Below are 25,450 nucleotides of genomic sequence, written 5' to 3'. Positions count from 1 at the left end.
GTAGTTGGGATTGGTCCTGCCTTGGGCAGAGGGCTGGACTTGATGACCTTCTGAGATCTCTTCCAGCTCTGTGATTCTAAGATGACTAACAATTCACATTAGTGTAAATGGAGTAGGATCTTAGGCTGAAAATAGGGGGAGAACAAATTAAGGATTACTGAGACAAGTTAGATGTCATCAAGTTAGCAGCACTTGATGAAACACACAGACATCGTTATTAATGGTTCATAATCAAGCTTGGTAAAACACATTGAGTGGAGTCCTACAGGGATCTGTCCTGGTCTTGTTCTATTCAGTAACTTCAAAAATAAATTTAGATAATGCCATACACTTGTAAGGTGATATTACGGCATAGAAAGAAGATCTGCATCCATATTACACACTCCTAGATAAAATGGTATTAATGCTTAAATATATTTTAATGGGCAGATCTCAAGATGCTTTTAAAGATAATCTCCTTTGCAAAGCCACTTTGAGATCCACCTGCATCAAGACAAATAAGCTATATAATAACACAGAATGCTTAATACCTTGATATGTAAAATTGCTGTTCCTGGGGGATGAGCATCTGTTATAGACCTTAAAAGTTTCCCACTGGCGAGATCCCACATAGTAATCTGCAAAGAAAGTTAATTTTCTTCAGTGCAAGCTTTCATTATCAATTGTGCAAACTGAAACAAGGTGTTCTCCATTAACAAACAGACAAGTTTCCCAGTTCAAGAAAGTTCTAATCTCAGATCATCATATGAAGGTGATGTGATGATTTGTTTCTAAATTGATTTGGCATACACTTTATCTTGCTTGTCCATGCACAACCTAGAAAAAAAACCCAATCCACAGAGTTATGAATAAGCTATTCTTTATAGAAGCTCTCTGAACTTCCAATAAAACCTAGCCCTCATCACATTATCCATTTATTTGGTATTGCATAAAATACACTAATTACCTACAATATACCATTTTTCAAATGGTGCAATAGTTCATACAATTTCTTCTACAACATTACATATCTATGTGTAGTATCTACTACTGATCACTGTTCTGGATAGTCAGACCTGTTGACAAAACTCTGGTCATCTGAAGAAGTGGGCTGTGCCCACGGAAGCTCAGGATACCATATACATGTTTTGTTAGTCTATAAAGTGCTACCAGGCTATTTGTTGTTTTTTGAAGTTTATCATTCTAGCCTCTTCAGGTTCTTATACCAAGCCCATCACTAGGATATCCAATCACTCTCCCTGCACTAAGTGACACGTTAGCATCTGAAAGGTGTCCCCATCGCCCCCAATCTCATCTCTGTCCACTCAAAGAAAACTGCAAGTTAATTTAAATTTTGTTTCCGCATGCTGCACTGTATTGTGACGGTAAAGTTAAAGAAGTGTGGTGAGGGGCAAATCCTATGGGACTGTGTTCCACAGTTTCAGGCTGGCCCCCGGTAATTGAAGACGGCTTTGTAAACGCACGCACACAAGAGACAAGAATGAAGGTTGAGTGTACTCCAATCAAACTTCTATAGATCCCCAACTTCTGAGCGCTTTACCATATGATCATCATGTAAATGTTACTGCTATTATTGAGCAATACCATGACCTACATAAGAACGGCCGTACTGGGTCAGACCAAAGGTCCATCTAGCCCAGTATCCTGTCTACCGACAGTGGCCAGCACCAGGTGCCCCAGAGAGGGTGGACCGAAGACAATGATCAAGCGATTTGTCTCCTGCCATCCCTCTCCAGCCTCTGACAAACAGAGGCCAAGGACACCATTTTATCCCCTGGCTAATAGCCTTTTATGGACCTAACCTCCATGAATTTATCCAGCTTCTCTTTAAACTCTATTATAGTCCTAGCCTTCACAGCCTCCTCTGGCAAGGAATTGTTTGGCTAGGAGATCAACACAGTATTGGCTTTTCCAGACTTAGAGAGTTTCCTCTAAATTGGCCTCACTGACTTACTTGTGCACTGGGTACAAAACGTTTTCAGTAGAACAAATAAAAGGACACCCTATGGAATCCCATTCATATCTTAAAATATCACAAAGATGCAGCAGTATTCCAGTGTGCATGTGCCATAAGTTGGTCTCCTCCGATTGTACATAAATAATTTTAGACATATAAAACTGAAAATGTGAAGTGCGATTTTCATAGATTTATAATAGATTAATCAAAACCAGTTTCCAAACTCGCAAAAGATCTTGTATTCCCTTTGCTAACCTCCCTGCTACATTTCAATTTTCTAACTTTAGCTATTGTGGAAATGGAAATAAAAAACAAACCTTTAAAAAAAATGAGAAATTATTTTGCCCTTGTTCTCCAATTAAACAGTTTTTACTCAAACTAAAAAAGCCTTCTCACCTTCCAGTAGTGAACAGATTGAGAAAAATCGGTGTAAAATAAAAATGCTCAGGTAGCTGCAACTAGCTAGAGTGACAAGGAAATGTGTAATGCTGCTACAGAACTTAACTATCAATATATCTAGAAGTTCCAAGACATTAGAAAGCTACAATTCTGAGCACAGCTTGTATGTACTTTTACCCTTTATTATTATTATAATAATAACAACTTATTTGCAAGTAAGAATTTAAAAACATGCTAAATGGATGTGGATGAGGTGTGTGCTGAGACCAAGGAAACAGAAGACTTTGTTCCATGTTACTGCCCTCAGTTTTGCCTAAGCTTACTGCATAAATAAGAAATACGGGAAAGGCAAACGGAGGCAGTGTTCAAGTTTCCCCACAGCAGGGTATTGTACAAAAACTCACCAGATCTTGACTCTGTTTTCAAGCATCTTCCTACCTTGGAAGAAACTCCTGTCTCCAATTTTTATTTACAAAACTGGTCTTAAAAGCAAGCACCTCAGCCACAGCTAATCAAAGTGTGTACAGGACAAATATTGAGGGAATGCATTTACTTTACTACACTCACAATTTAATACTACTACCCTGCTTCCTCCCTTCTGCTCCATCAATCCCAGGAGAGAATAATGAAGAAAATAAGATAACAGAGTAAGGACACTATTATCAGAGGCAGATTTCTTCTGAAGCAATAAAAAAAAAAAAAAAAGAGTGAACAGTATGTGGTGAAAAAGCAAAAAGGAAACAAAGATAGAAGAGGACACCTTTGAGGTTATGGAAAAAAGGTTGCTTATCTTAAGTTTCATATCAGAACAACATTATCTCCCTGAGAGAGAAGGTCAGCAAGGTAATCTCTTTATTGGACCAACTTCTGTTGGTGAGAGACAAGAGAAAGCTCATCTCTCACCAACAGAAATTGGTCTAATAAAAGATATTACTTCACCCACCTTTTCTCTTACATATTCTGGGAAGAACATGCCTACAAATTACATCGGATACAATTTTTAATCCCCTTGAATTTTTTATTTCATAACTTGGCATAATACTCATCTAGGGATTCCTTTCTTTAAAGCCTTGTCTAAATAGAGATAAGGTCGAATTTCATAAAGATTGATTTTTTTTTAGCACCCAATTTTGTGAAGCTGACTGTGCACGTCTCAACTCTGTGAAAGAATCTGATGCAATTTGAAGTAGCACATCCCCCATAGGGTGGATACTGTCACCACAGGTGGTTCTAGGAACACGTAGTCAGCATTCCATAATGCACTTGTCTTCTCCCTTTCCCCTGCTTAAAGCAACAGCAAAGTGTTTGTGTGTCCTCCCCCGGTTATCCACACAGACACCACGGCAAGGTAAGCAAGGAACCCATTGTTGAGCCCACAGAGCATTATAGCTTCATGGCAAACATATTAACCATGGAGTGCCCTATGCTGGAGTATATCCAGAGTGTGTATATACTCTTGGTCTGCCAGAACAAGGAAGAATCTCAGGAGACCATGAACATACCCTGTGAAGCACTTGAGTAGAGTGACTGGCAAATGCTGCCGGCATTCGATCCTCCGGACACAGTGAAACGCGAATTCTAGTGTCAGACAAGCACAGCCTAGTAGGACCACATAGTGCTAGAGCTGTGGAACCATCAACAGTGGCTACAAAACTTCCATATGTTTAAGGCCACTTTCATGGAAGTTTGTGACTTGTCTAATCTCCCAGGCTACGTCTACACTAGCAGCTTCTTGCACAAGAACTGTTTTGCGGAAGAGTTCTTGTGCAAAAAGTCTTCCACAAGAGTGCGTCTACACTAGCATGTGCTTTTGTGTAAGAGATGGGCTTTTGCGCAAGAGCGTCTATGGCAACGTAGACGTTCTCTTGCGCAAGAAAGCTTTGATGGCCATTTTAGCCATCGGGGTTTCTTGCGCAAGAAATTCATGTTGCCTGTCTACACTGCCCTCTTGCGCAAGAGGGCTTATTCCTCGTGGGGAGAGGAATAACTTTTCCAGAAGAAGCCTTGTTTTCCGAAGTTAGACTGTAAATTTACTTGCGCAAGAATGCGCGTGTAGTATAGACACCCGGCAAGTTTGTGCAAGAACAGTTGTTCTTGCGCAAGGAGCTGCCAGTGTAGACGTAGCCCCAGGGTAGACCAGGCCTAAGACTAGATAGCTAAACCCAAACCGCAACATTAAATCCAAATCCTCTGTCCCCAAAGTTTGAGACTCTTTGGACCTATGGCTTCATTGCAGTACAGAAATCCCTCACCATTTGTGGTTTTGCTATCTTCAGTTTCACATATTCACAAAGCGCCCCACCAACCTAAGCATGTGATGCAGCATGATGAAGCTTTTTCAGCATACTCTAGTAATGGAGCCATACAGTAGCAGGAAGTTTCAGTGAGAAGATGATACTGTGACACCATCAGAGATATAAATATCATAATAATCACGACTCAACATAATTGTAGTATGCGGTCACTGTCAGAAATGAGAAGTGGGTGGAAAAATGTGGTTGTTTTGTGATGGGACCAACCCAGCCTGCCCTCAGTATTCATGGATTTTGCCATTTGTGGTTACCTTAAGAACATAAGTGGCGAGGAGTCCTGTGGCACCTTCTAGACTAACCAAAGCGTTGAAGCATAAGCTTTCGTGGGCAAAGACCCACTTTGTTAAATAATATAAATTTATACCCACCTCTGGAAATTTCCACTACATGCATCTGACGAAGTGGGTCTTTGCCCACGAAAGCTTATGCTCCAACACTTCAGTTAGTCTATAAGGTGCCACAGGACTCCTCGCCGCTTTTGCAGATTCAGACTAACACGGCTACCCCTCTGATACTCAAGAACATAGGCTCTGCAAACGGCCAGGGCTTCCTGTACGCCAAACTATACCTAAGCAGCCCCAAACTTTGTGCAAAAATTCAAATGTGAGCTACTCAAATTCTAACTCTTAAAATAACGGAGAACTAAGTGGTGCATATATTTCCTAGATAATACCCAAATGAAGCAGGAAAGGCTTAAACTTATATCAACTAGCTGGCTGGGAAGAGATGTTGGTAGACATGCATGCAGCACTAAGAGAAACTGTTGTCCTTCAAACCACCACCAATCCTTAACCTTCTTACTCCTATTAAATTACATTAAATTACCTGTCCTTTTGCAAAGCCACACAGTAATCTTGAACAGTCATTGTTGATACTGAGAGCTGAGATGGCCCCATACTGAGCCCCAACAGCAGTGCTCCCGAGACAAAGCCGAAGAGCCTGGTTTGGATCTAAACAAAAAGAAAATGGTGATGATAAACAATATAATGATTAAAATAAAGGCTCAGTCCTGCAAATACTTATGCACATGTTTCATTTAGAGTATGAATACTGCTCACATGCTTAATGTTAAGTGCACATATAAGAATTTAAGAGCAGGGTCTAAGCCAGAAAAGAGAAGGGGAAAGTCTCTCATGATTTATTAGATTACTTTAATAAGAACACAGTGTTTGGAGAGGGGGTTTTATTAACTAGATAAAAATAATTTTGATTTTTTTTAAATACGGGCAATATTTAACACTTCAAATTACTCTTTTGTGGTTGCTGTTGAGGATTTTAAAAAACCTTTTACTTTCTAACAACAGATTGGAAGGAGTGAGAATAAAGGAACTTGTGTCCAGTCTCCTTGAGCAATGGCATTGTTCCTGGCACAGACTGCTCTTTTCCTCCCTAGAATCCTCCTGTCGGGTGTCAGATAGCTTGCTTTCTTTTAACATTTCTGCACGCCATCTAACAAGGAAGACAATAAATCCCAACTTGAAACATTACATTTACCTGGATAGACTAGTTACTTGTGAAAAATGAAGTGCAATTCCTCCTGGAGTTGAAATGGGAGAGACTGATGTTATTCTGTTCCTATCAGCTCAAAACAGGCTGTTCCTTCCTACTTTAATTGTAGTAACAACCTGCCAGTTAGGAGGAAAACTGCAGCCTCTAGTTTTTTAAACTTGTTGAGTAATTTGTGTTGTATCTGTTTTTGAAGTGAATATTACAGCTTCTCCAAAAGTTAACACAAAAATCCTTTACTACATGGAGGCTGCAATTTTGCCAACAAAAGAAACTGATGCAGAAGGTCAGACTAGATGATCATGATGGTCTTTGCTGACTTAAGTCTAGGAGATTATAAAAAGAGCAATCCAGTTCATTTGGTTTATTACCAATCCAGTTCATTTGGAATTTTTAGACACTGATCTCCCATTTAACAATCAATCACTTTTGTAAGTAATATCATCAGGGTATTACCACCAACTGAAGTCTTCCACAGTAGCTCTTTATCAATCTAGCTATAAAGTATCTTATTAGCTAGCTTTACATCATTAATGTAGAAGATCTATGCTGAATTACAGCTGAAAACTATTTTTAGCCCCTCAGTGTCAACTCAAGTCTGTTTACTCAGACGGAGACCTGCTGTGTAGAAGTACCTTAGAGTTCTCAGACAGCAGAGGTCCCAGACTCTCTCAATCTCTTTTGTCCTGTTAGTTGCTCCAGAATTAAGGGTCACATTTCCAGATACACAGCATTAGAGACACAAGTTATGAAAACAGAAGCCTTTCTATCAGTGCTGCACTATGTAGCCAATGAGCTCTCGTGGAGTTTTCCACAAGTAAAAAGTCTGGACATCTCTTCTTTTGCGTGCAGTTCAAGAACTTACAAATCTCACTTAGCAAGGATACATTCTTCACCCAAACTGTAAAAACATCCATCATGGGTATCACAGGAATGATGCCCCCATAGAAGAGACAAGGCTCAAATCCTCTGTTACAGGCAGCAGCTGATGGCAGACAGCCAGTGAGCTAACAAACAGTAACAAGTACAATAACTATTAACTGTAAGCCAATTAACTAGCAAACAAGTTATCTACCAACTCTTTAATTAAACTCTACACATCAGGCTTACTATGAATGGACACGCCGCTTTTCTACTCGTTGCCTAAGAGGTTGGAAAGAACTGAGTAGCGTCCCTTTATGCCCTCTGGTGAGAGGGGGACAAGATGCATGAGCAACCCCTACTGGACATTGCTAGTATGTTTCAAACTCCTGTACAGGGGAACTAAGTGAGACCAACAGGTGCAGGAAATCGTACAAACTATTCAAAATGTATAAAGCTGTTTCATTAGAGTTTAATCAAGCTAAGTCTCAGAGGAATGGTCATGTTAGTCTGTATCTATAAAAAAACTGAGAAGTCCTATGGCACCTTAAAGACTTTTGTGTATAAGCTTTCATGGGTCAAAACCACTTCATCAGATGCATAGAGTAGAAAAAAGACTCCATACATCTGACAAAGTGGTTATGACCCACAAAAGCTTACATACAAATAAGTCTGTTAGTATTGAAGGTGCCACAGGACTCCTCGCTGTTTTTAGCCAAACTAAGATGTTTGGAAGACTTTTGACTCAAGTGACTATATCATTGTCTAATGGACTGATTAAGTAAATAAAAATGCATAGCAGAAACGTTACTTGACACAACTGAGGACTAGCCCAAAAGACACACCAGTGTGAGAAGGGACAGAGCTGTTCTATGTCAGCTGTCTGTGCAGGACACATTTCTTGGAGACTGATCAGAGGCGGTGGATTAAACTTCCACAGGAACCAGAGACCAGGACAAACCTAGCACCTTTCAATCCAAGTGCAAAGCTCACTACCTTGACCTGCCTGCTTTATACAGAGCAGTGTGCTTTTTAAGCTTGAAATCATCTCTCTCACCAACAGAACCTGGTCCAACAAAAGATACTACCTCTCACATCTTGTCTATCAAAGAGTGTGGATATTTACAAAAGAAAACACTACTCCTCTGCACATTCAAGGTAAGAGGAGGAACAAGCCACATGTGACAAGCATTAATCGACTAAATATATTTCTGTAAGAAGTTTGGATACTATAGCAGTGAGGGGTGATACAAGAAACCATTAATAATGGAACAGAATAGGTTACACTGGCCCATAGAGAAGCACCGCAGAGTTTTGATGACTTCACAGATACTGTAAACAGGTTTCCATTGGTTACTAACGTAGTAATAAAAATTCCAAAACCTGAAAGTCTCAAGATGTTTTGCATATAAAAGATCTTTGAAGTGTGGAGACAACACAAAGAGAGTGCTGTTAAAAACATGAGAAGAGGGGAACCCTTGTTCCCCTAAATTAGAAAATACAACATATGGAACAACTCATTCTGAGCAGAACACAGCAGTTCTTGATATGAAGCAGAAGTTATATTCTGACTGGTCTACATTAGCTTACTGAAAAGGAATGAGTGAATAAATTACCTATGAAAACTGAGTTAATTAATACATTTGGCAAATCACATCTTACACCACCAGGACAGGAAGAGGGAAATGGAGAGTTAGTTCCATCAGCTGACCATGGAGGACTCCTCTGACCAGTAACAGAGATTAACACAACTGAGTACTTTGCTAACGCTCTCCTCTTAAACTGTTAAGGAAGATCACAGCAGCACCACTGTTAGACTTGGGTTCTTCCTAGGGTTGCCAGGTGTCTGGTATTGAATTGGACAGTTCGGTATTCTCACCACCTGTCCGGTAAAATTCAGAAAATACCAGACACCTAAAATGTCCAGTTCTTTCTGATTTCTCCCCCCCCTCCCCCCAAGCCAGGAGGTGAAAATCCTGGGTTGTCCAGCTCAATACGGAGGCAGCCTGACAACCCTAGTGCTTACCAGGTTCCACATGGGAAATGTCAGGCCCCGCGCAGGGAGGCAAGATGGCAGGCGACCGCTAGCAGCCTGTTAGGGCCAAAAAGCCTCACCACACGTTTTTTTAAAGGGACCACACTGGGGTTTTTTTTTGGGGGGGGGGGGGGGGGGTCTTAATTTTCTGGGTCCTTTTTTTTTTCTGGTTCGGTATTTTTTCCTGAAACCATCTGGCAACCCTAGTTCTACCACCACCTTCAATTAGAACTACCTGAGAGCTAGTAAACTGTAGATTAGGGTCTCACCCTGAAGAGGCACAGTGGCTCCCTATTGGGCCACCATTTGCTACAATTCTAGTGCTAAACCTGTAATACAGCTTAAGCCTGTGCCTGCCGTCAATACCGCAGCACTGTACCAGCAAGACAACAGTATACTCTGGGTAAGCAAGCTGCTAGCTCAGGTTCTCCCCCAGCTATCTAAACAGTGCTGCAGTTCCCTTAAGGATTCAGCCACATGCAACTATCCACAGCAGAAGCTACTATTCCACAGTCCTCTTCCTTGGAAGAGTCCTATGCCTAAGGGGTATTAGAAGGAATGTCAGCTGCAACAGCTGTTGCTGCAGGCTGCTCCTTTAAAGGGCTGATAGAAACTGTTAGGTGGTGGAGAGTTCTAGGTTTCCTTCCTCTCTGAAGAGGTGATAGAGCTGCAATCTCATGACAGAAGGAGCAACCAGGCTTCACCATTAAAATGCTACCACTAGCTGCTTGCAGGGAGAAGTCAGGCGCAGGCCGCGTAGAAGCTTTCTGTTTTGCCTTGCTCCAGGAGAAGTGGCCGAAGCGGGTAGCCTGCATTAAAGAAAGAGCCACAAACACCACGTGGGCTTTTCTTTTTTTATTGTTCCTGGAGGCCAACTCCCCAAAAAACTTCAGACCCTCAAAAATAAGATTGCTAGTACAGTAGGCAGTACGCTCCACTAGCCAGCAAAAGAGCCCAGCTCTATGACCTAGGCTTGCCAGATGCTTTTAAGAATCCTTGCTCCCCCCCACCTGTGCCAGACGCAGCAGGGGAACAATGTCCCCACCAGCCTTCCATCCAACAGAAAATACCGGACATCTTACATGTATTTTCTGTTTTTCTTTTACCGGACGGGGCCAGAAATAATGGACTGTCCGGGCGAAAACCAGACACCTGCCAACCCTACACAGACCCCGAACTGCAACATAGGGTAATCTGGCATATCAGCATTCAAAACAGCACAGTAAGACAGGTAAGACACGTCATTCATGCAAAGTACATGCACAATCCAATATTACTATACCTTTTCCTTTTCAGTCCACAGGGAAAGAGAGAGAAGAATCAAATAAATACAACAGAAGAAAGTGAAAACAGAAGTAACAGACATACTAGCAGAGAAGCTAACGAAAGAACTTGAGCCTCTAAATTCTGCTGGTAGAGCTTGTTTCATTTATTTTAAAAAAATGGAAGGATGGGAAGAGAGAAAGCAAGAAGGATGGTTGGCAATTATTTTACAACAGAAAAGGAATTAAATATGGAGAATTGCTACTGCAGAAGTGTGTATGCCAGATTTCATCAGTCACGGTGAACAGCAAAGACAGGAAATATAAAGGAAAAACAGTAATTGAAAGAACATTTGTAACTTTCATTTTGTGACTACATAGGATGGAACATAAAGAAAGGAGAAATTTTTAATCCACAATTTGATTGTTTAAAGTCCTGAGACAGGATTTTTCTAAGTAATTTAGGAGCATCAGCCCCATGAACACTGACTGGAACTTGTGCTCTTAAGTCTTAGATAATTGTGAAAAGCCTGTTTCCTTCGCCATGGTAAGGAGCCATACAGAAGCAAGAGTAAAAATACATCAGAATAAAGATAAAGAGTAAAAATAAATAGTCTGACAGTGAATTATGTGAGATAATAAATTCAACCCCCTATACAATCACAGTATTTTCTGAAGCAAAATACAGGACTATGTAGCACTTTAAAGACTAACAAGATGGTTTATTAGATGAGCTTTCGTGGGCCAGACCCACTTCCTCAGATCAAATAGTGGAAGAAAATAAATAGTCACAACCATATATACACCAAAGGATACAATTTAAAAAAAAATGTATATGAAAAGGACAAATCACATTTCAGAACAGGAGAGGGATGCGGGGGGAGGGAGGGAGGAAGGTAAGTGTCTGTGAATTATTTATATTAGAGGTGGGGAGAGTTGGATGTCTGTGAGCTAATGGTATTAGAGGTGATAATTGGGGAAGCTATCTTGATAATGGGTAAGATAGTTTGAGCCTTTGTTCATTCCTTCCCGGAGAGTGTCGAATTTTAACATGAATGACAGTTCAGAGGATTCCTTTTCAAGTGCAGATGTAAAAGGTCTTTGTAGCAGAATGCAGGTGGTTAAGTCATTGAGAGAGTGTCCTTTCTGGTTGAAATGGCAAGAAACTGTTTTTTCTTTGTGATCAAAAGAGATATCAGACAAGATCACAAAGAAAAAACAGTTTCTTTCTGGTTGAAATGGCAAGAAACTGTTTTTTCTTTGTGATCTTGTCTGATATCTCTTTTGATCACAAAGAAAAAACAGTTTCTTGCCATTTCAACTAGAAAGGACACTCTCTCAATGACTTAACCACCTGCATTCTGCTACAAAGACCTTTTACATCTGCACTTGAAAGGGAATCCTCTGAACTGTCATTCATGTTAAAATTCGACACTCTCCGGGAAGGAATGAACAAAGGCTCAAACTATCTTACCCATTATCAAGATAATTGGGGAAGCTATCACCTCTAATACCATTAGCTCACAGACATCTAACTCTCCCCACCTCTAATATAATTAATTCACAGACACTTACCTTCCCACCCCCCACCGCCCCTCTCCCCCGCATCCCTCTCCTGTTCTGAAATGTGATTTGTCCTTTTCATATGTGTTCATTTTTTTTAAAATTGTATCCTTTGGTATATATGGTTTTGACTATTTTCTTCCACTATTTGATCTGAGGAAGTGGGTCTGGCCCACGAAAGCTCATCATCTAATAAACCATCTTGTTAGTCTTTAAAGTGCTACATAGTCCTGTATTTTGCTTCAGCTACACCAGACTAACACAGCTACATTTCTATTAGTATTTTCTGAATGATTATGGCTTCACTGCAGAAGTAACTGGGGCTCTTATCTGAGACCTCATAAAGGCCCTTCCCATGCCACATACAAAACCCCCTCCCCCAAGTTTAGTGGTGCTTTCAAGTCCAGACTAGCTGACCCATCTGGGGTGTGGGGTTTTCATTATTTCGTGTCATTTTTTTAAAACCAAACTACTCAAAGATTCCGGTAATAATCTGGTAAGAAATTTCTTATTTACATAAACATCATTGAGAAATAAAGCGACGAGGAGTCCTGTGGCACCTTATAGACTAACTGAAGTGTAGGAGCATAAGCTTTTGTGGGCAAAGACCCACTTCGTCAGATGCCTAAGTGGGTCTTTGCCCACGAAAGCTTATGCTTCTACACTTCAGTTAGTCTATAAGGTGCCACAGGACTCCTTGTCGCTTTTGCAGATTCAGACTAACACGGCTACCCCTCTGATAATTGAGAAATAAATAACCCAAAGGGACTGTTTATTACAGAAGTGTCTACAGGCCAATCCAGAAGGGAGTTCATTGTGCTAGACGCCACACACACAGTACGGGAATAAGCACAAGGCTGGGAGTCAGGATTCACAAGTTCTAGTCTGAACTCTGACTAAACTTCCAACTTTACAAAACACTGACGTTAAGCCTCTCACCACCTCCGTAAGGTAGGTATATCTCAATGACAAAGCTACAGATGGGGTATAAAACAAAGCGATTAATCCAAGGGTGGGCAATTAAAAACAAAACAAAACCGGAGGCCTGCCAGGATTAGTTCCTGGCGGGCTGTTATCACTATATTTACCTGCACTTCTAAGATTTTAAAGAAAATTATCAACTAGGAGAACATAAAAATTATAGTTATATGAGGAGAAAACGATGTGAATTCTTTTGAGGAAACAAGTGAGGGGGAATAGATAGAGAGAAAAAACAGGCACAGTTCTTTATTTATCATACATAACAGAATGAGAAGTCACTCAATGATATCAAGGACAAAGTTTGAGCAGAATAAAAATGTATTTGCTTTTAACACAATGCATAATTAGCCTATCAATCACATTTCTACAAGGTAGAGGACACCTTGCACCATTCAAAAGAGATTGGCCATCTACCACTGACAGGAGTTAGGAAGAAACTTCCTCCCATGGACAAATTTTTCCACTGTGACATTTCTTGTACTGTCTCTGAATACAACTGGAAACTGACTATAGGGAAACCACTAGTCTAGATCATGCATGGCAATCCCCATATTTCTATAAAGGGGGACACGAAAATCTCTCCTGAGCAATCTCCTTCAATTTCTCCTCCCCCTGTAAGCTAATTTGACAGTAGTAGGGTAAGAGTTGTTGTTTTACATAAAAGCTTTCCAGTCCTGTGCTCTAGTCACCAGACATCTTGTGCAAATACCTTAAAACAACACACCCTAATTTCCATAGGAAGGAATAGTGACATGGTTGATAGGATTCAGAGCCCAGAGCACTATGTGCTACTGTTTCTGCCAGCCTCAAGAAGTAGCACCCTCTTTAAAACATATCATGTAAATTTGATTTTTAGCTACCATTTATATTTAAGTGAGCGGATAACAAGTAGGACCAAATATTGTTCAAATTTTATTTATCGTTAGCCCAGAATATTTAATAGATTTCGCTCACCTTGAGAGTCAGTCCTATAAGATTATAAATCAGCAACTGTAATCGTTGACAAACATATTACATTGTTAGACTCAGCAGGTCCTACCAACATTTAAGTCAGGGTTTGATCTGATAACAAGGAACCTATGCTTTGAAAAGTTAGGAGAAATCCTAGTAACAAGATGAAACATTACGTGACAAATTTATGCTCTTGTTTATATTGCCTTAATATTCTGTTAAAGTGAATTCCTCATTTTGGCTTAAGTATGAGATACTTCTATAACAACTGCCTAGAAGATAGGAAATATTGCAGAAGGCTTATGGGATTTGTCAAGTGACCTCTTATCAATCTTACATAACTTGTTATAAAGTGGAAGGACAAATGACAGAATGCACACTTGCAACAATTCTCTTTAGTGATTGTTTTGTCATGTTTATGATATTATATATTTATAGTTCTTTACTGAAATTAGTTTTATTTTAAATATGTAAACTGAATATTAAAAATGTAGCCTAATTTAAAATATGAATTTCACAATGGACTTTGAATAAGAGAGGTACCAAAAGGATATTTTAACTTACCAAAAATTAATGCCAAACCATGGGAAGTCCCCACCGCTATCAGACTTGATGCTGCCTGGACAGAACATGGAAAAGAGTTCAAATTTTGAAATGTCAAACTGCCACCAAATCCATGATTTTAAGCAGTCAGCATCTAACGCTGCTAGCCAAAGTTAATCAGCAGAGAGGTAAACCATTTTAGAACGTGACAGACAGCAAGGTACAGTAGAGCAAGCTTACCACAGACAAGTAACATACACAATCTAAAGTATCTGTATCAACCACCCATCACAAAACTAATAAGGTATAATTTTACATCTCAACGACTGTCACCAACCTAATCATTCCTCAATCTGTGCACAACATTGTATTTTCCCCCCACACTGTTTCAAGTTCAATTCACTCATCTGCCATGGTGATGAACACACAAACTAAGTTGATTTCCTTTATGCAAGGTTAGTATTGCTCCTGTTATCTGGCACAGCAGAGCACTCCCTATTTTTCATATCCAAGGATCACAGTTTGAGTGCACCCTCAACAATTATCTGAACCTCAAAAGAGTGCCCAGTTCAAATGACAGAAAAAATTTGCCAACAATTTCAACAAAGAGTTGGATAAGGCTTTAAGTGCCCCAAAGTCAGGAGCACAGCTAATATGTAAAGATATATCAATATCTTCTGCTATAAAGCTTTGTACACTGTAGGTTAAAAAAAGGCTTGAAAACTAGGAACCAATAAGTTCAAGCTTTAGTAGGCATGCATGCATCCACACACACAGTGGACACTTCCTGTTTCTTCTGTAAATAGCATATCAGGGTTTTAGTGATTCCCCTTGTTTCTTAAACATTGTTAGAATGTTACTCAGAAAGAAGTTCATCTTTGGTTCATCCTACCCTTGTGAATGGTTACACTTAAGTCAAAGATTCTCTAAGGAGACAGGCAGTCTAAATATGGCATTTATTTAAAATGGATTTCCCCTATCCCTCAACCCCGGCAATCTTAATTATATGTCCTTGTGGGAGAGCTTGATTGTGTAACTGGTTAAAAGAACATTAATAAAATGGGGGGAGGGTTGTTTTTTAAATAAATTATAGAATGTTTTTGATCACACTGGCTTCCAGTATATTTTACTGTTTACAGTGTGTGCGGTATTCTTATTAGACCAGCATCTGTTGGAAAGAGGGAAGTTTTGAGAAAAGCTGTGTACAGCTGAAAGCCTCCCTCTCGCCAATAGCGAGGGGAATACACCACCACAGCGTGTAGTCTACAGTTTGATGTTTAGTTGACGGTGAAGGACATTGGACAGATACCATGAAGGATTACTTTGCTTCAGTTTAAGAAATGATTCTAGGGAGGAAATATCAAGAGAAACTTGCCACTGACATTTGCAAAGCTCTTACCTCATATACAAGGGGAAAGTGTTAGGGCCTAATCTGGAGTGTGTATGTGAGCTTGTGTCACTCACGTTCCAGTACTTACTATTGCAGTCGGTAATCCAGCATCCACTTTGTCCTACAGGGACAGAAAGGTCATTGTTAAAGTAAAATGAGGCAAGGCTCCTCACCTATGTACATTTCTGTTCAGTCATTACAGCTGCACATTTGGAGGGTAGCTCTGTGCTGCTTCCCATATACAACAGTGCTCTAACAGCTGGGCAGACACCTCAAACTGGTAGTATGTTTTATACTTAGATTACCAACCTAGTACCAAATATGAACTCCTAAAGTGTTTCAATATGGCAATCTTAGACAATCCTGTTAAATGTTCCAGTCTCTTGCCATCCAGACAAGCAGCACTATATGATAAATTATCACTTACACTAAGAATCACAAATATTCCAGGTCACTCTCAAGAGACCAGTCACTCACCCAGGTAGAGTTGCATCCCAGAGCAATGCTGGCAGCCAATTCTGTAGTATTCTAACTAAAGGTTTATTAGCTAAGAAAAAATGAGAGTTACTAGGACGTTAAAGCAAGAAATCTATATGCAGGTGAGTCAGTCTAATTCCAAATAATAACAGAGATGTAGTAATCTGCAGAGAGAAAAGAGCATGGTTTTGAGTTTGTCACCACACACAATGATCAATTGCTTTCGAATGCACAAGAACGAGTAAATTCCTTTTAGTTCTTCTTTTGCAATGCAAGGCTTCTCTCACTTGATTGGTTATTCAGCTAATAAAACCTTTAGATGGAATACTAAAGAATCTGCTGCCAGTGTCTGTCTTGCTTTTACAGTCTGTTTTGAGAGACGCACTCCATCCCAGACAGCATGACATTCAGATTCACCAAAACAGCTTCAAACCACATCTCAGACAGACCTTTCCTCTGGGTCAGTGTAGCAGTACAGAAAACACAGTATTGACTTTACAGGGTGAGATTGAAGTCAGTCTAACTAGGACTTTAAAAAAGTGGTTGCATGCATTTTAACTAATGAGGCTTGTAGGGATAGGGATCACACCATAAACTGTTGCCATATCATCCATTTAATGAAGCAAACTAGTGCTGCAAGGATTTTGTGTGTGTAGAAAACATTGCAAATAACTCACAGGACAGTAAGGGAAGTTTATTTGGTAAACACAACAGCTAACTTTCCTACTATTTAGTTAAACAGTGGTTTATAAACTTTTTTTCTAATGGAAAGTAGATATGTAAAACCCTGTTTAATTGGGATATTGTTTAACCAATTAATTGGATTAAGGGGGGTAAGCGGAGAGGCCAATCCAGCTTGGCTGTCGCCCTCCCCCTTGCCACCACTGGAGCAGCCCCTGACTGTGGTGGGCTAGAGCAGCGGTTCCCAAACTTTGACACAGGGACCAGTAAATCCATTCACGAACTTTTGGAGGACCAGAAATGTTCGTTTGCATATTTGCATATTCATTAATCAAATGATGAATATTCAAATAAGTTGTTTCTGGTCTTCCCAAAACCCCCAGTGCCAGCTTTAGCAAAGCTTTTGATATGGTCACCCACAATATTCTTGCGAGCAAGTTAAGGAATATGGACTGGATAAATGGACTGTAAGACAGACAGAAAGCTGGTTAGACCAGGGTTTCCCAAACTTTTTACAGCCCAAAAATATAAACACATAAAAACAAACTGAGAAAATACCAGACATATAACATGTCTGGTATTTTCTCATTAGGTAAGTTGTATTATTATTAGATGTATCAGTTTGTAGTTTCAAACTGCCTGGCTGGTAAATGTGCTCAGGCTGCATGAGTGTGTCTACCAGCCAGACAATTTGCAACTACTCGAGGGGGAGTGTGTATGGGGGAACAATAGAATCCCCAGGCTGGACTAACTCATGCGGGAGGTAAGGGGGGGAACAGGGGCAGCATCCCAACATCTACATATGGCCAGGTCAGTCCCACTCCCCTCAGGCCAATCCATTCCTCCCCCCTGCTCTCCCCACTGGCCAGCCCCACTTCCCTCAACCCCCTCCCAGGCAGCCAGGTCCACGTCTCCTCCCAATCTCCCTTGGCCAGCCCCACTGCCTGTATCCAGCCCTCCTTCCAGAGGCCGCTTCTTCTCCCCGCCCCCATCTTCCCCGGCCAGCTCCCTGCCCCCAACCTGGGCCCCCCCCGGCAGCCCTGCTTCCACCGGCCCTCCAATCTCCCCAGCCTGCCCCGATTCCCCCATCCAGTGCTGTTTCCGGTGGCCAGCTCTCCCCTCCTCCTCACCCCAGAATCCCCTGGCACCTGCACCTTCCCTTAGCCCTGCACTCTCCTGGTGCCTCCCCCTTCCCTTACTGCCCCTGCCCCCTTTGTTTTCTCTTTCCCTGATACCCACCCCCTCAGCACTCTCTGCCCCATCCCCTCCTGCCCCTCTCACATCACTTGCTCCATTTCCACCTCTCTCATGCCCACCCCTTCTTTCAAGCCTTCTCCCAGCACCTCCCCCTCCAGCCCCCAATGCCCTTCCCCTCTCCTCTCCTCTCCCAGCATAACCCTGTCCCCCTCCCACTGACACCTCCCCTCCTGCCCTTTCCCTCATTGTCTGCACTTGGCCCCCTGGCATTTGTCTCTCTCTCTCCTGCACCCTGTCCCTTGGTGCCTTCCCCTCCCAAGCCCCTTCTCCTTCCACTCCTCCTCCTTCGCACAAGCCCGCCACCGCCTCCTCGCCTCCGCCCAAACCCATTCCCTACCTTCTGCCTTCCACATTGCGGGGCCGGAAGCCGCCCGAGCCAGCGTGACCCTACCACATGCCTCCGAAGACTTTTAAAATCTCGGCCGTGACATCACGTCAAGCCCAGGCGTGCTCCCCGCCCACGTGCAACGCCGCACATGGGCGGCAGCAGGTGATGAGGAGGAGCTGCGCACGGTGGAGACGCTGTGGGGGTGGGGTGGGAGGACACGCGGGGGGGCCCGCGCCAGGCAGAACCAGGGGAGACACCCAGCTGGCACTTCCGGGTTCAGGGGCGCGGGGCCCGAATTGGCCTGAGGCCGGCCCTGCCGGCAGTTACCAGCCATGCTGAGGCCCGGTATTTTTTTCCCGGCCACGGCCCATAGTTTGGGAAACGCTGGGCGAGAGTGCCCCACAGAGACGGGCTGCTCCGGTGTTTTGGTTGTAGCAGCCTCAGCCTGCAGGGCACCCAGGCCTACTGTGGACACAGGTTGGGAGATGAGGGAGTTCCCTCTTTGATCTTTCTTAATTTTAGGACACTTTATTCATTGGCTCTTCTTTATAATTAGATGTAGTGATTAGAAGACAGATTTGTATTCCATCATTACACTTTTTTTTTTTTTATAAAGATGCATTCATTAGTAGCCATTTCTTTTGTGACTCACTTCCCTTCCAGAGGCTGGGGTTGAGACCAACTATCCTGCCTGAATGCACCACTGCTTTGCCTCTTCATTAAGTTCTGGGGTACAGCTCTCAGGCATTGACTATTACTTGAAGCTAAGAGCTCACAGTGTGAAATTGATTAAGTAAACGCCACACATGAAGGTCTTACCAGAGCAGGCACTGTTTGTATTTAACAATGTATATTCTCATTCCTGTTCATTGTAACTTGATCAATGTTTCTGCAGAAGAAATGACACTTACTGCAGCAGATACTATTTGGGCAGAAATTCCTTTCAGAAGAGAAAGACGGATAACCGATCCATGAACAGAGAAAGAATCAGGGAGCTTCTTCTTCCTAAAAAAATTAAAAGTGCTGTTAGTTCAGAATAAATCCCAGCATCTAAGATTACAGGAAAGCGTTACTAAAAGTTACAATAACCTCATTCCCCACACATTATCCAAACTCTACAATGAGAGTCAGGAACATATTTTCACAAATGATATGGAATGAAGTTTGGAGCCCTGCCTTAAATTATACCTATTCTGTCAGACAGATTCCACAAGTACTTGCATGTCAAGGAAGAAATCCATTCAACTTTGATGCACATGAAAGGAAAATGAATACAAAACCTGCCCTGACCAAATATTAGTAGCCCTCCAAAAAGTTTAATTTCGGGCTTTTAGAAATTCTCTCAATTTAAAATGTTTCCCCACAAACACTGAAACGTCAGAACTATTAACAAAAGGTTGCAAATGATTCTTTTCCCACATCATAGGAAAATGGCTGAAATATTCCTGCTCATTTAAAAAAAAATCATCCATTAGCAGAGATTAGATGTGTAAAATTTCAGCCTGAATAGTGAAAGTTTGAGAAATTACAAGGAACTGAATGTTGATTAGAATAGAAACAGCCAAACAATCTTAACTATAGGTGCTATATTATAACTTGTTTTAAAACTTTATTGAATTCCAAGGTTGAATAGCTTCATTTGATTTGAAAGTTGAGGTTTCCGAGCCAGCCAAAAACCAGTAAAACTGGAGACTAATGTTTCCCTATAAACAGATCAATTCAAGCACGTTTCCAGATGCTAAATATTGTATTTTATTAAAATGAAACTATATTTATAGTATAATGTACTAATAAAGCCCCATTGATAAATGCCTCATAATGCTACAAACTAACTATTGACACATGACACTCCTAGGTGCTCAGCACTTCTGTGAGTGAGGCCACACGTTTAGGAGCACATATGTGGACTTTGTTAGGCTCCTACTGTGAAAATCTTAAGGCTTTATAGCATCAGCCTATGCTATTGCCAAAGTCCACGTACCCTGCAAGTAAGGCTGTCGTAAAGCCTGCAAAGCCAAGCCTCCTGGTTTCTGCAGTACTTCTGTATAACCAACTAGAAATAATACTGCAGCACTTTGGGTAAACTGAATTTGAAAAAAATTTGGTTTTAGCTATGAAAATAATCAGTATGTCATTGTGTCTTATTTGACTTTACATTCAAATCATTTTACATTGCCCCAAGTTATCATTTTTCCCATTGACCTGTATGTTAACAACTGCACCGTACAAACTGTCAGGGGGCAGCTGGAACTTTTGGCCTCAGAGAAGGAATCAGGAGTGGTTTGGGATTGTGTGGCTAGAACACCTGCTATTAACCAGCTTAATTGCTGATTTATCAACAATACAATATTGTGCTCTAAACGGTGATTAGGAGAACACTCCCCTGAAGAGGGGGAACCGCTCTCATCATCTCACACACTGTTTCAGGATGTCTGCATACAAATTCATCAATACATTCTTCACATTTGGAAAGTCTTCTTTACAATCACAACAGATAAATTATGTAAACTTAAAATAATTCTGCAACAAATTCCACAGCCCACTGCAGCATATATTAGACCTCTATCTTTCTGTCTCGTGGATCCCTTAGGAATAAGCAGCCTGTTACAGAATGACTTTTTATGCACATCATCCATTTTTAACATGTGGACTGAGGTTTGATCCTATCAGAGTTTGCACTGCAGTATATTGCGGGATTTTCCTCTTAATAGTGGGTTATTTTCCACTAAGATAAAGGTTAGTTTTCTATTGGGAAAAATGGCTCTTTTCACTATGCAAAATATATCACAGAAGTTTGGATGCTTCTTTGCTCGGGATTCTCCAAAATATCTTTTGAACAACAGACCACATTTCTAGTTTACCCCACTGGATTTCATACTAATCCCATGGATTGAACAGACGCAAGTGTGTCAGAAAACAGAGTTATGTGGTCCTCAGTGAAATATGATACATCAGTTCCAATACTCATGATACATCTAACTCAAAGATGGTATAGAAGAGAACTGTCCAACTTATCAGTTACCTTTTCAAGTGTGTCCTGTCCCCACTGTCTGAGCTTGCCAAGGATGATGTGTCATAAGAGTGAGTGTCAATGTTATCAACATTTAATAGAGAGGGATCCTCAAGAATGAAAGACTCTTCTTCATCATCAGTCTGAAACAAAAGCAACAATTTGATAAACACGACAGACAAGACAGACTGGAAATGACTCATCTCTAATGGAGTTCTCGGGTCATGATTCCTTGCACTGAACATTCAGATCATCCAGGGGTAACCTGTTTTTCTTGGAATACCCATATTACTAGTATAGATCCCCACTGCTGGAATCTGACAGGGACTGATCCTCAGAAGATGCTGTGGTCAGAGTCTAGAATGTGCAGTCTATGTTCAAAGTGGAAATTAAGAAGTCAATTCTTAAAGGTAAATAAAGACTGGAACAGATTATTAAGGGATGTAGTAAATTCACAATCACTTGTAGCGCCTAGAATACACACCTGATGTGACCCAAACACCACACTATCAAACTGTATTTATCCATTTATAACATTTACCTGCACACCAAGTGTTCTGTGGCTATGTATTTTCTTCATAAGTATGCCCAATTGTGTATCTACCTACTTGTAAATATTTTCTAAATATACAAGTATTTAGAAAACATAGATCTTAGATATTAAATATGGCATCTTCTGAGTAGAAAACACACAACTGAAGTGTATCACAGTGTTCAGAGTTTACTTGGTGTGTGTATTTTGCCAACTGCAGAATAAACTAAATAATCCATTTTGACATCACCGTTTAGAGAGAATTTATTAATATGAACAATTCTGTCTAGTTTCAATATTTTGGAAGCCTGCCATATATGACAAAACACACTCACCTCATTTAATATGCTTTCCAATGTTGGAGGAGTATCAACCTGGGGAATATCAAACTCTTTATCGTCTATCTAAATAAAAAAAAAAAATTTAGCCTCTTTATTCAACCTTCCAAACGTACATTTTACAGGGACTCAAAATGTACTGTATTTAGCAATTTTCTGGAGATCGACTGGAGTATGATGTACAGTAGAACTTCAAACAGCATCATAACAAACTGACTAGTCAATCACACACCTCAACTGGAATCAGACACACGTGATCAGGGAGTGGCCGAGACCAAAAAAAGGCAAATGCAGTACAATACCATGTTAAACTACTTTAAAAAGGGGGGGGGGGGGAGGAGCAACATTTTTCTTCTGCATAGTAAAGTTTCAGGACTGTATTAAAATCAATGTTAATTTGTAAGCTTTTGAAAGAACCATAACATACTATTCAGTTATGAACAACCTCCATTTCCAAGGTGTTTATAACTCAGGTTCTAATATAACTTCACATTCAGATGCCTTCAATGCACTCTAAATTGCTTTGCAGTGGTCTGAAGGACAAGAAAACAATCCAGTGTGCCATACATACTGTAATGTTAGGCTGTTCAATTATTTGTTTGTTTCATTAACTCCTCAAACACCAATTACTTCGTAAACTAGAGGTTCTACTCTAGTGTTTCCAACTGAGATCAGGTCCCTGATGGGCTAGGTACTGGTCACACACATAGTAAGGAAGTTTACCTCCTCTACTGTGATATGCATATCCCTGGGGGCACTTGTGAGACATCTCTGGGAGAGCCAGCAGTTAATTTAGTTCAAGATGTACCAATGGGAACACAGATACACAGAGATGCGGACACACAGAGCCCTCACCTCCAGTCAGTACAGCGAGGGTTGCGTTGCCCAGCAACTGTCCAGACTAAATGAGACGAGAACTTCCACAAGTGAGGGGGTCCTGACTATGCTGGGCTACAAGTATCTGCCCCCACACGCGGCTGAGCGCAGGCAGGGCGCGGACAGGCTGTCGGTGAGCAGGCGGCGGGCCGATGGGCAGGAAGAGCCCAAGTTTCTGCGGCTGTGGCTGTGCTGCAGACTCGCGTCTTTCACCAGAGGCTCCAGCCGGAGACCCGCCCCTGCCCCCGGGGACACAGCGCTCAGCAGAGCAGCGGCCGGCAGCCGCGGGGCGCAGACTGACCCAGGCCCGCAGGAGCCAACAGCGCGCGCGCTCAGGGGCCTCCCCCCCGGGCCGCGCCTCCAGCCGAGCGCCCCCCCCTCACCAGGTCGCCGCCCGACTCCAGCTCCCGGTCCAGCTCCGCGCCGCCCAGCTTCGGCAGCAGCACCTCCTGGCCCGGCAGCGGCCCCAGCTCCTCGCCGGGCCCCGGCAGGGGGGCGCCCGGCTCCGCGCCGCGGCTCTCGGGCTCCATCTCCAGGCCCGGCTCCCTCAGGCGCGCGCCGGGGGAGCAGCGCGGGACCCCGGCGGGCTCTAGCGCCTGAGGTGGGAGGCAGCGGCACGAGAGGCCGGGGAGGGGAGGCCACGCCCCGCCCTCACGCGTGAGGAAATATCGGCTCGTGGAGCAGCCGCAGCCGGGCTGAGGACCCCGCCACCGGCACTAGCCGAATAACCGCTCACTGCGCATGTGCGTCTCCAGCCAATCTCCTCTGAGGCCAGAGAGCAGCAGCTAGTCCGCCCCGCCCCCATTCACACACACTCGCTTCCACCACGCCCCCATGCACACCGCCCCTGCCCCTTTCGCCCCGCCCCCATGCACACCGCCCCTGCCGCTTCCGCCACGCCCCCAAGCCCCGCCTGCGGCCGCACCACGCCCCCATTCGCGCCCTCTAGCCGCCCGCGTGCAACTGGCCTCTTGTGTGTGCAGCGTCCGTGTGGCCAGGGCAGGGCCTGCCGCACCCCGCGTGTCCGGGCAGGGCGCACCGCTGCGCCTCGCTCGCTGCCCCCCGTTGGCTGAGGGAGCCCGCAGGAGCTCGCTGGCTGCCTGATGCTTAGCTCAGGGCCTGCCCCTCGCCCGGCCTCAGACCTACTAACCCCGCTCTGAGCTCCGGCTCCTGGCTCTGCCCCCGCTCGTGGGGCCGGCCCGTTGACTTGGCCTGCAGACTAACTGGGTCTGACCTTGCTCCTTCTGCTAGGCCTGGCCGCTGCTCTGCGCACAGTCAGGCCACCCACCTGGCTGCTAGCAGCTGGGGCAGACCAAACTATCTGAGACAGGGCCCAGCCTGGCAGCGACTGCGGCTCTGTCCCAGGACAGAATTTCCCTGTTAGAGACAGCAGGTACCCTACAGACCCTGCACATGAGCTAAATGCGTTGCAGGCTCAAAATACGGTGATACATAAACAGGCCAGGTTATGCTTAGCCTGTCTTCCCATGAGTCAGAGTCCCCTACCTGACAAGGAGCTTCAGGGGGTTGTTAGAGTGCTCTGGGAAGCAGTAGTATCCACAGCCCAGGGCTGTGGTTGGTCAGACACACTCAGAAACAGCAGGGCCCACACCCCAGGGCATCAGCTTATAAGACACATGGCACGGGAATGGGTAGTGCCCACACTTTGGAGCAGGGATTGGTCAAACATGTATTTGTGATGTTCTGCTTAGGACAAGTAGAACCATAAACCACTGTGTTACCCCTCTGACTTCATAAGTCAGCTCCCTGCCATACAAGTCTGTCCACATCACCAGAAAGCCCCTTCAGACTCTGTCTAAATCTTGCCTTGCAAGAAACGGTTAACCACAGTTTCTCAGAGATGTCTCCCTGCAATGTGCATTCCTTCTCACTAGACAGAAAATATTAAATCTGCTGCCTGTAATATAATAATAATAATATATGGAGATATACCATCTCATAGAACTGAAAGAGATGGTGATCTAGTCCAGTCCTCTGCCCTCATGGCAGGGCCAAGTACCATCCCTGACAGATTCACCCCAGATCCCTAAATAGCCCCTCTCAAGGATTAGGAACTCACAACCCTGGGTTTAGCAGGCCAATGCTCAAACCACTAGGCTATCCCTCCCATAGCCCCAACCAAGAAAGAGCATACATCAGCCTAGATGCACATATCACTTTCACAAACCAG

At 42.9% G+C, this 25,450-nt stretch overlaps 1 protein-coding gene across 4 annotated transcripts in view; it reads right to left on the bottom strand.

The window, feature by feature from the left end:
* The window catches only part of VPS8 (VPS8 subunit of CORVET complex), a 154,730-nt gene extending 130,682 nt beyond the window's left edge, over positions 1-24,048 (bottom strand). For 2 of the 4 annotated variants that reach the window (XR_012906179.2, XM_075937359.2), the window contains exons 1-8: positions 23,643-24,044; positions 22,381-22,449; positions 21,526-21,656; positions 19,415-19,508; positions 15,849-15,881; positions 14,392-14,446; positions 5,494-5,618; positions 531-617 (exon numbers count right to left, since the gene is read on the bottom strand). Coding sequence is in view for 3 of the 4 variants with exons in the window: in XM_075937359.2 (XP_075793474.1) it covers positions 531-617; positions 5,494-5,618; positions 14,392-14,446; positions 15,849-15,881; positions 19,415-19,508; positions 21,526-21,656; positions 22,381-22,449; positions 23,643-23,789 (741 nt within the window). In the remaining variant the exon portion in view is untranslated. Of the gene's footprint in view, positions 1-530; positions 618-5,493; positions 5,619-7,039; positions 7,676-14,391; positions 14,447-15,848; positions 15,882-19,414; positions 19,509-21,525; positions 21,657-22,380; positions 22,450-23,642 lie in introns of those variants that run through there. The other 2 variants (XM_075937361.2, XM_075937362.2) reach the window with 2 other exon arrangements.
* Between the last annotated feature and the right edge of the window lie 1,402 nt (positions 24,049-25,450).

Source organism: Pelodiscus sinensis, chromosome 10 (assembly GCF_052426305.1).
Source record: "Pelodiscus sinensis isolate ZL-2025 chromosome 10, ASM5242630v1, whole genome shotgun sequence".
Classification (NCBI taxonomy): Eukaryota; Metazoa; Chordata; order Testudines; family Trionychidae; genus Pelodiscus; species Pelodiscus sinensis.
The sequence above is the reverse complement of the archived record's forward strand: the minus strand, read 5'-3'. Positions and strand labels throughout refer to the sequence as shown.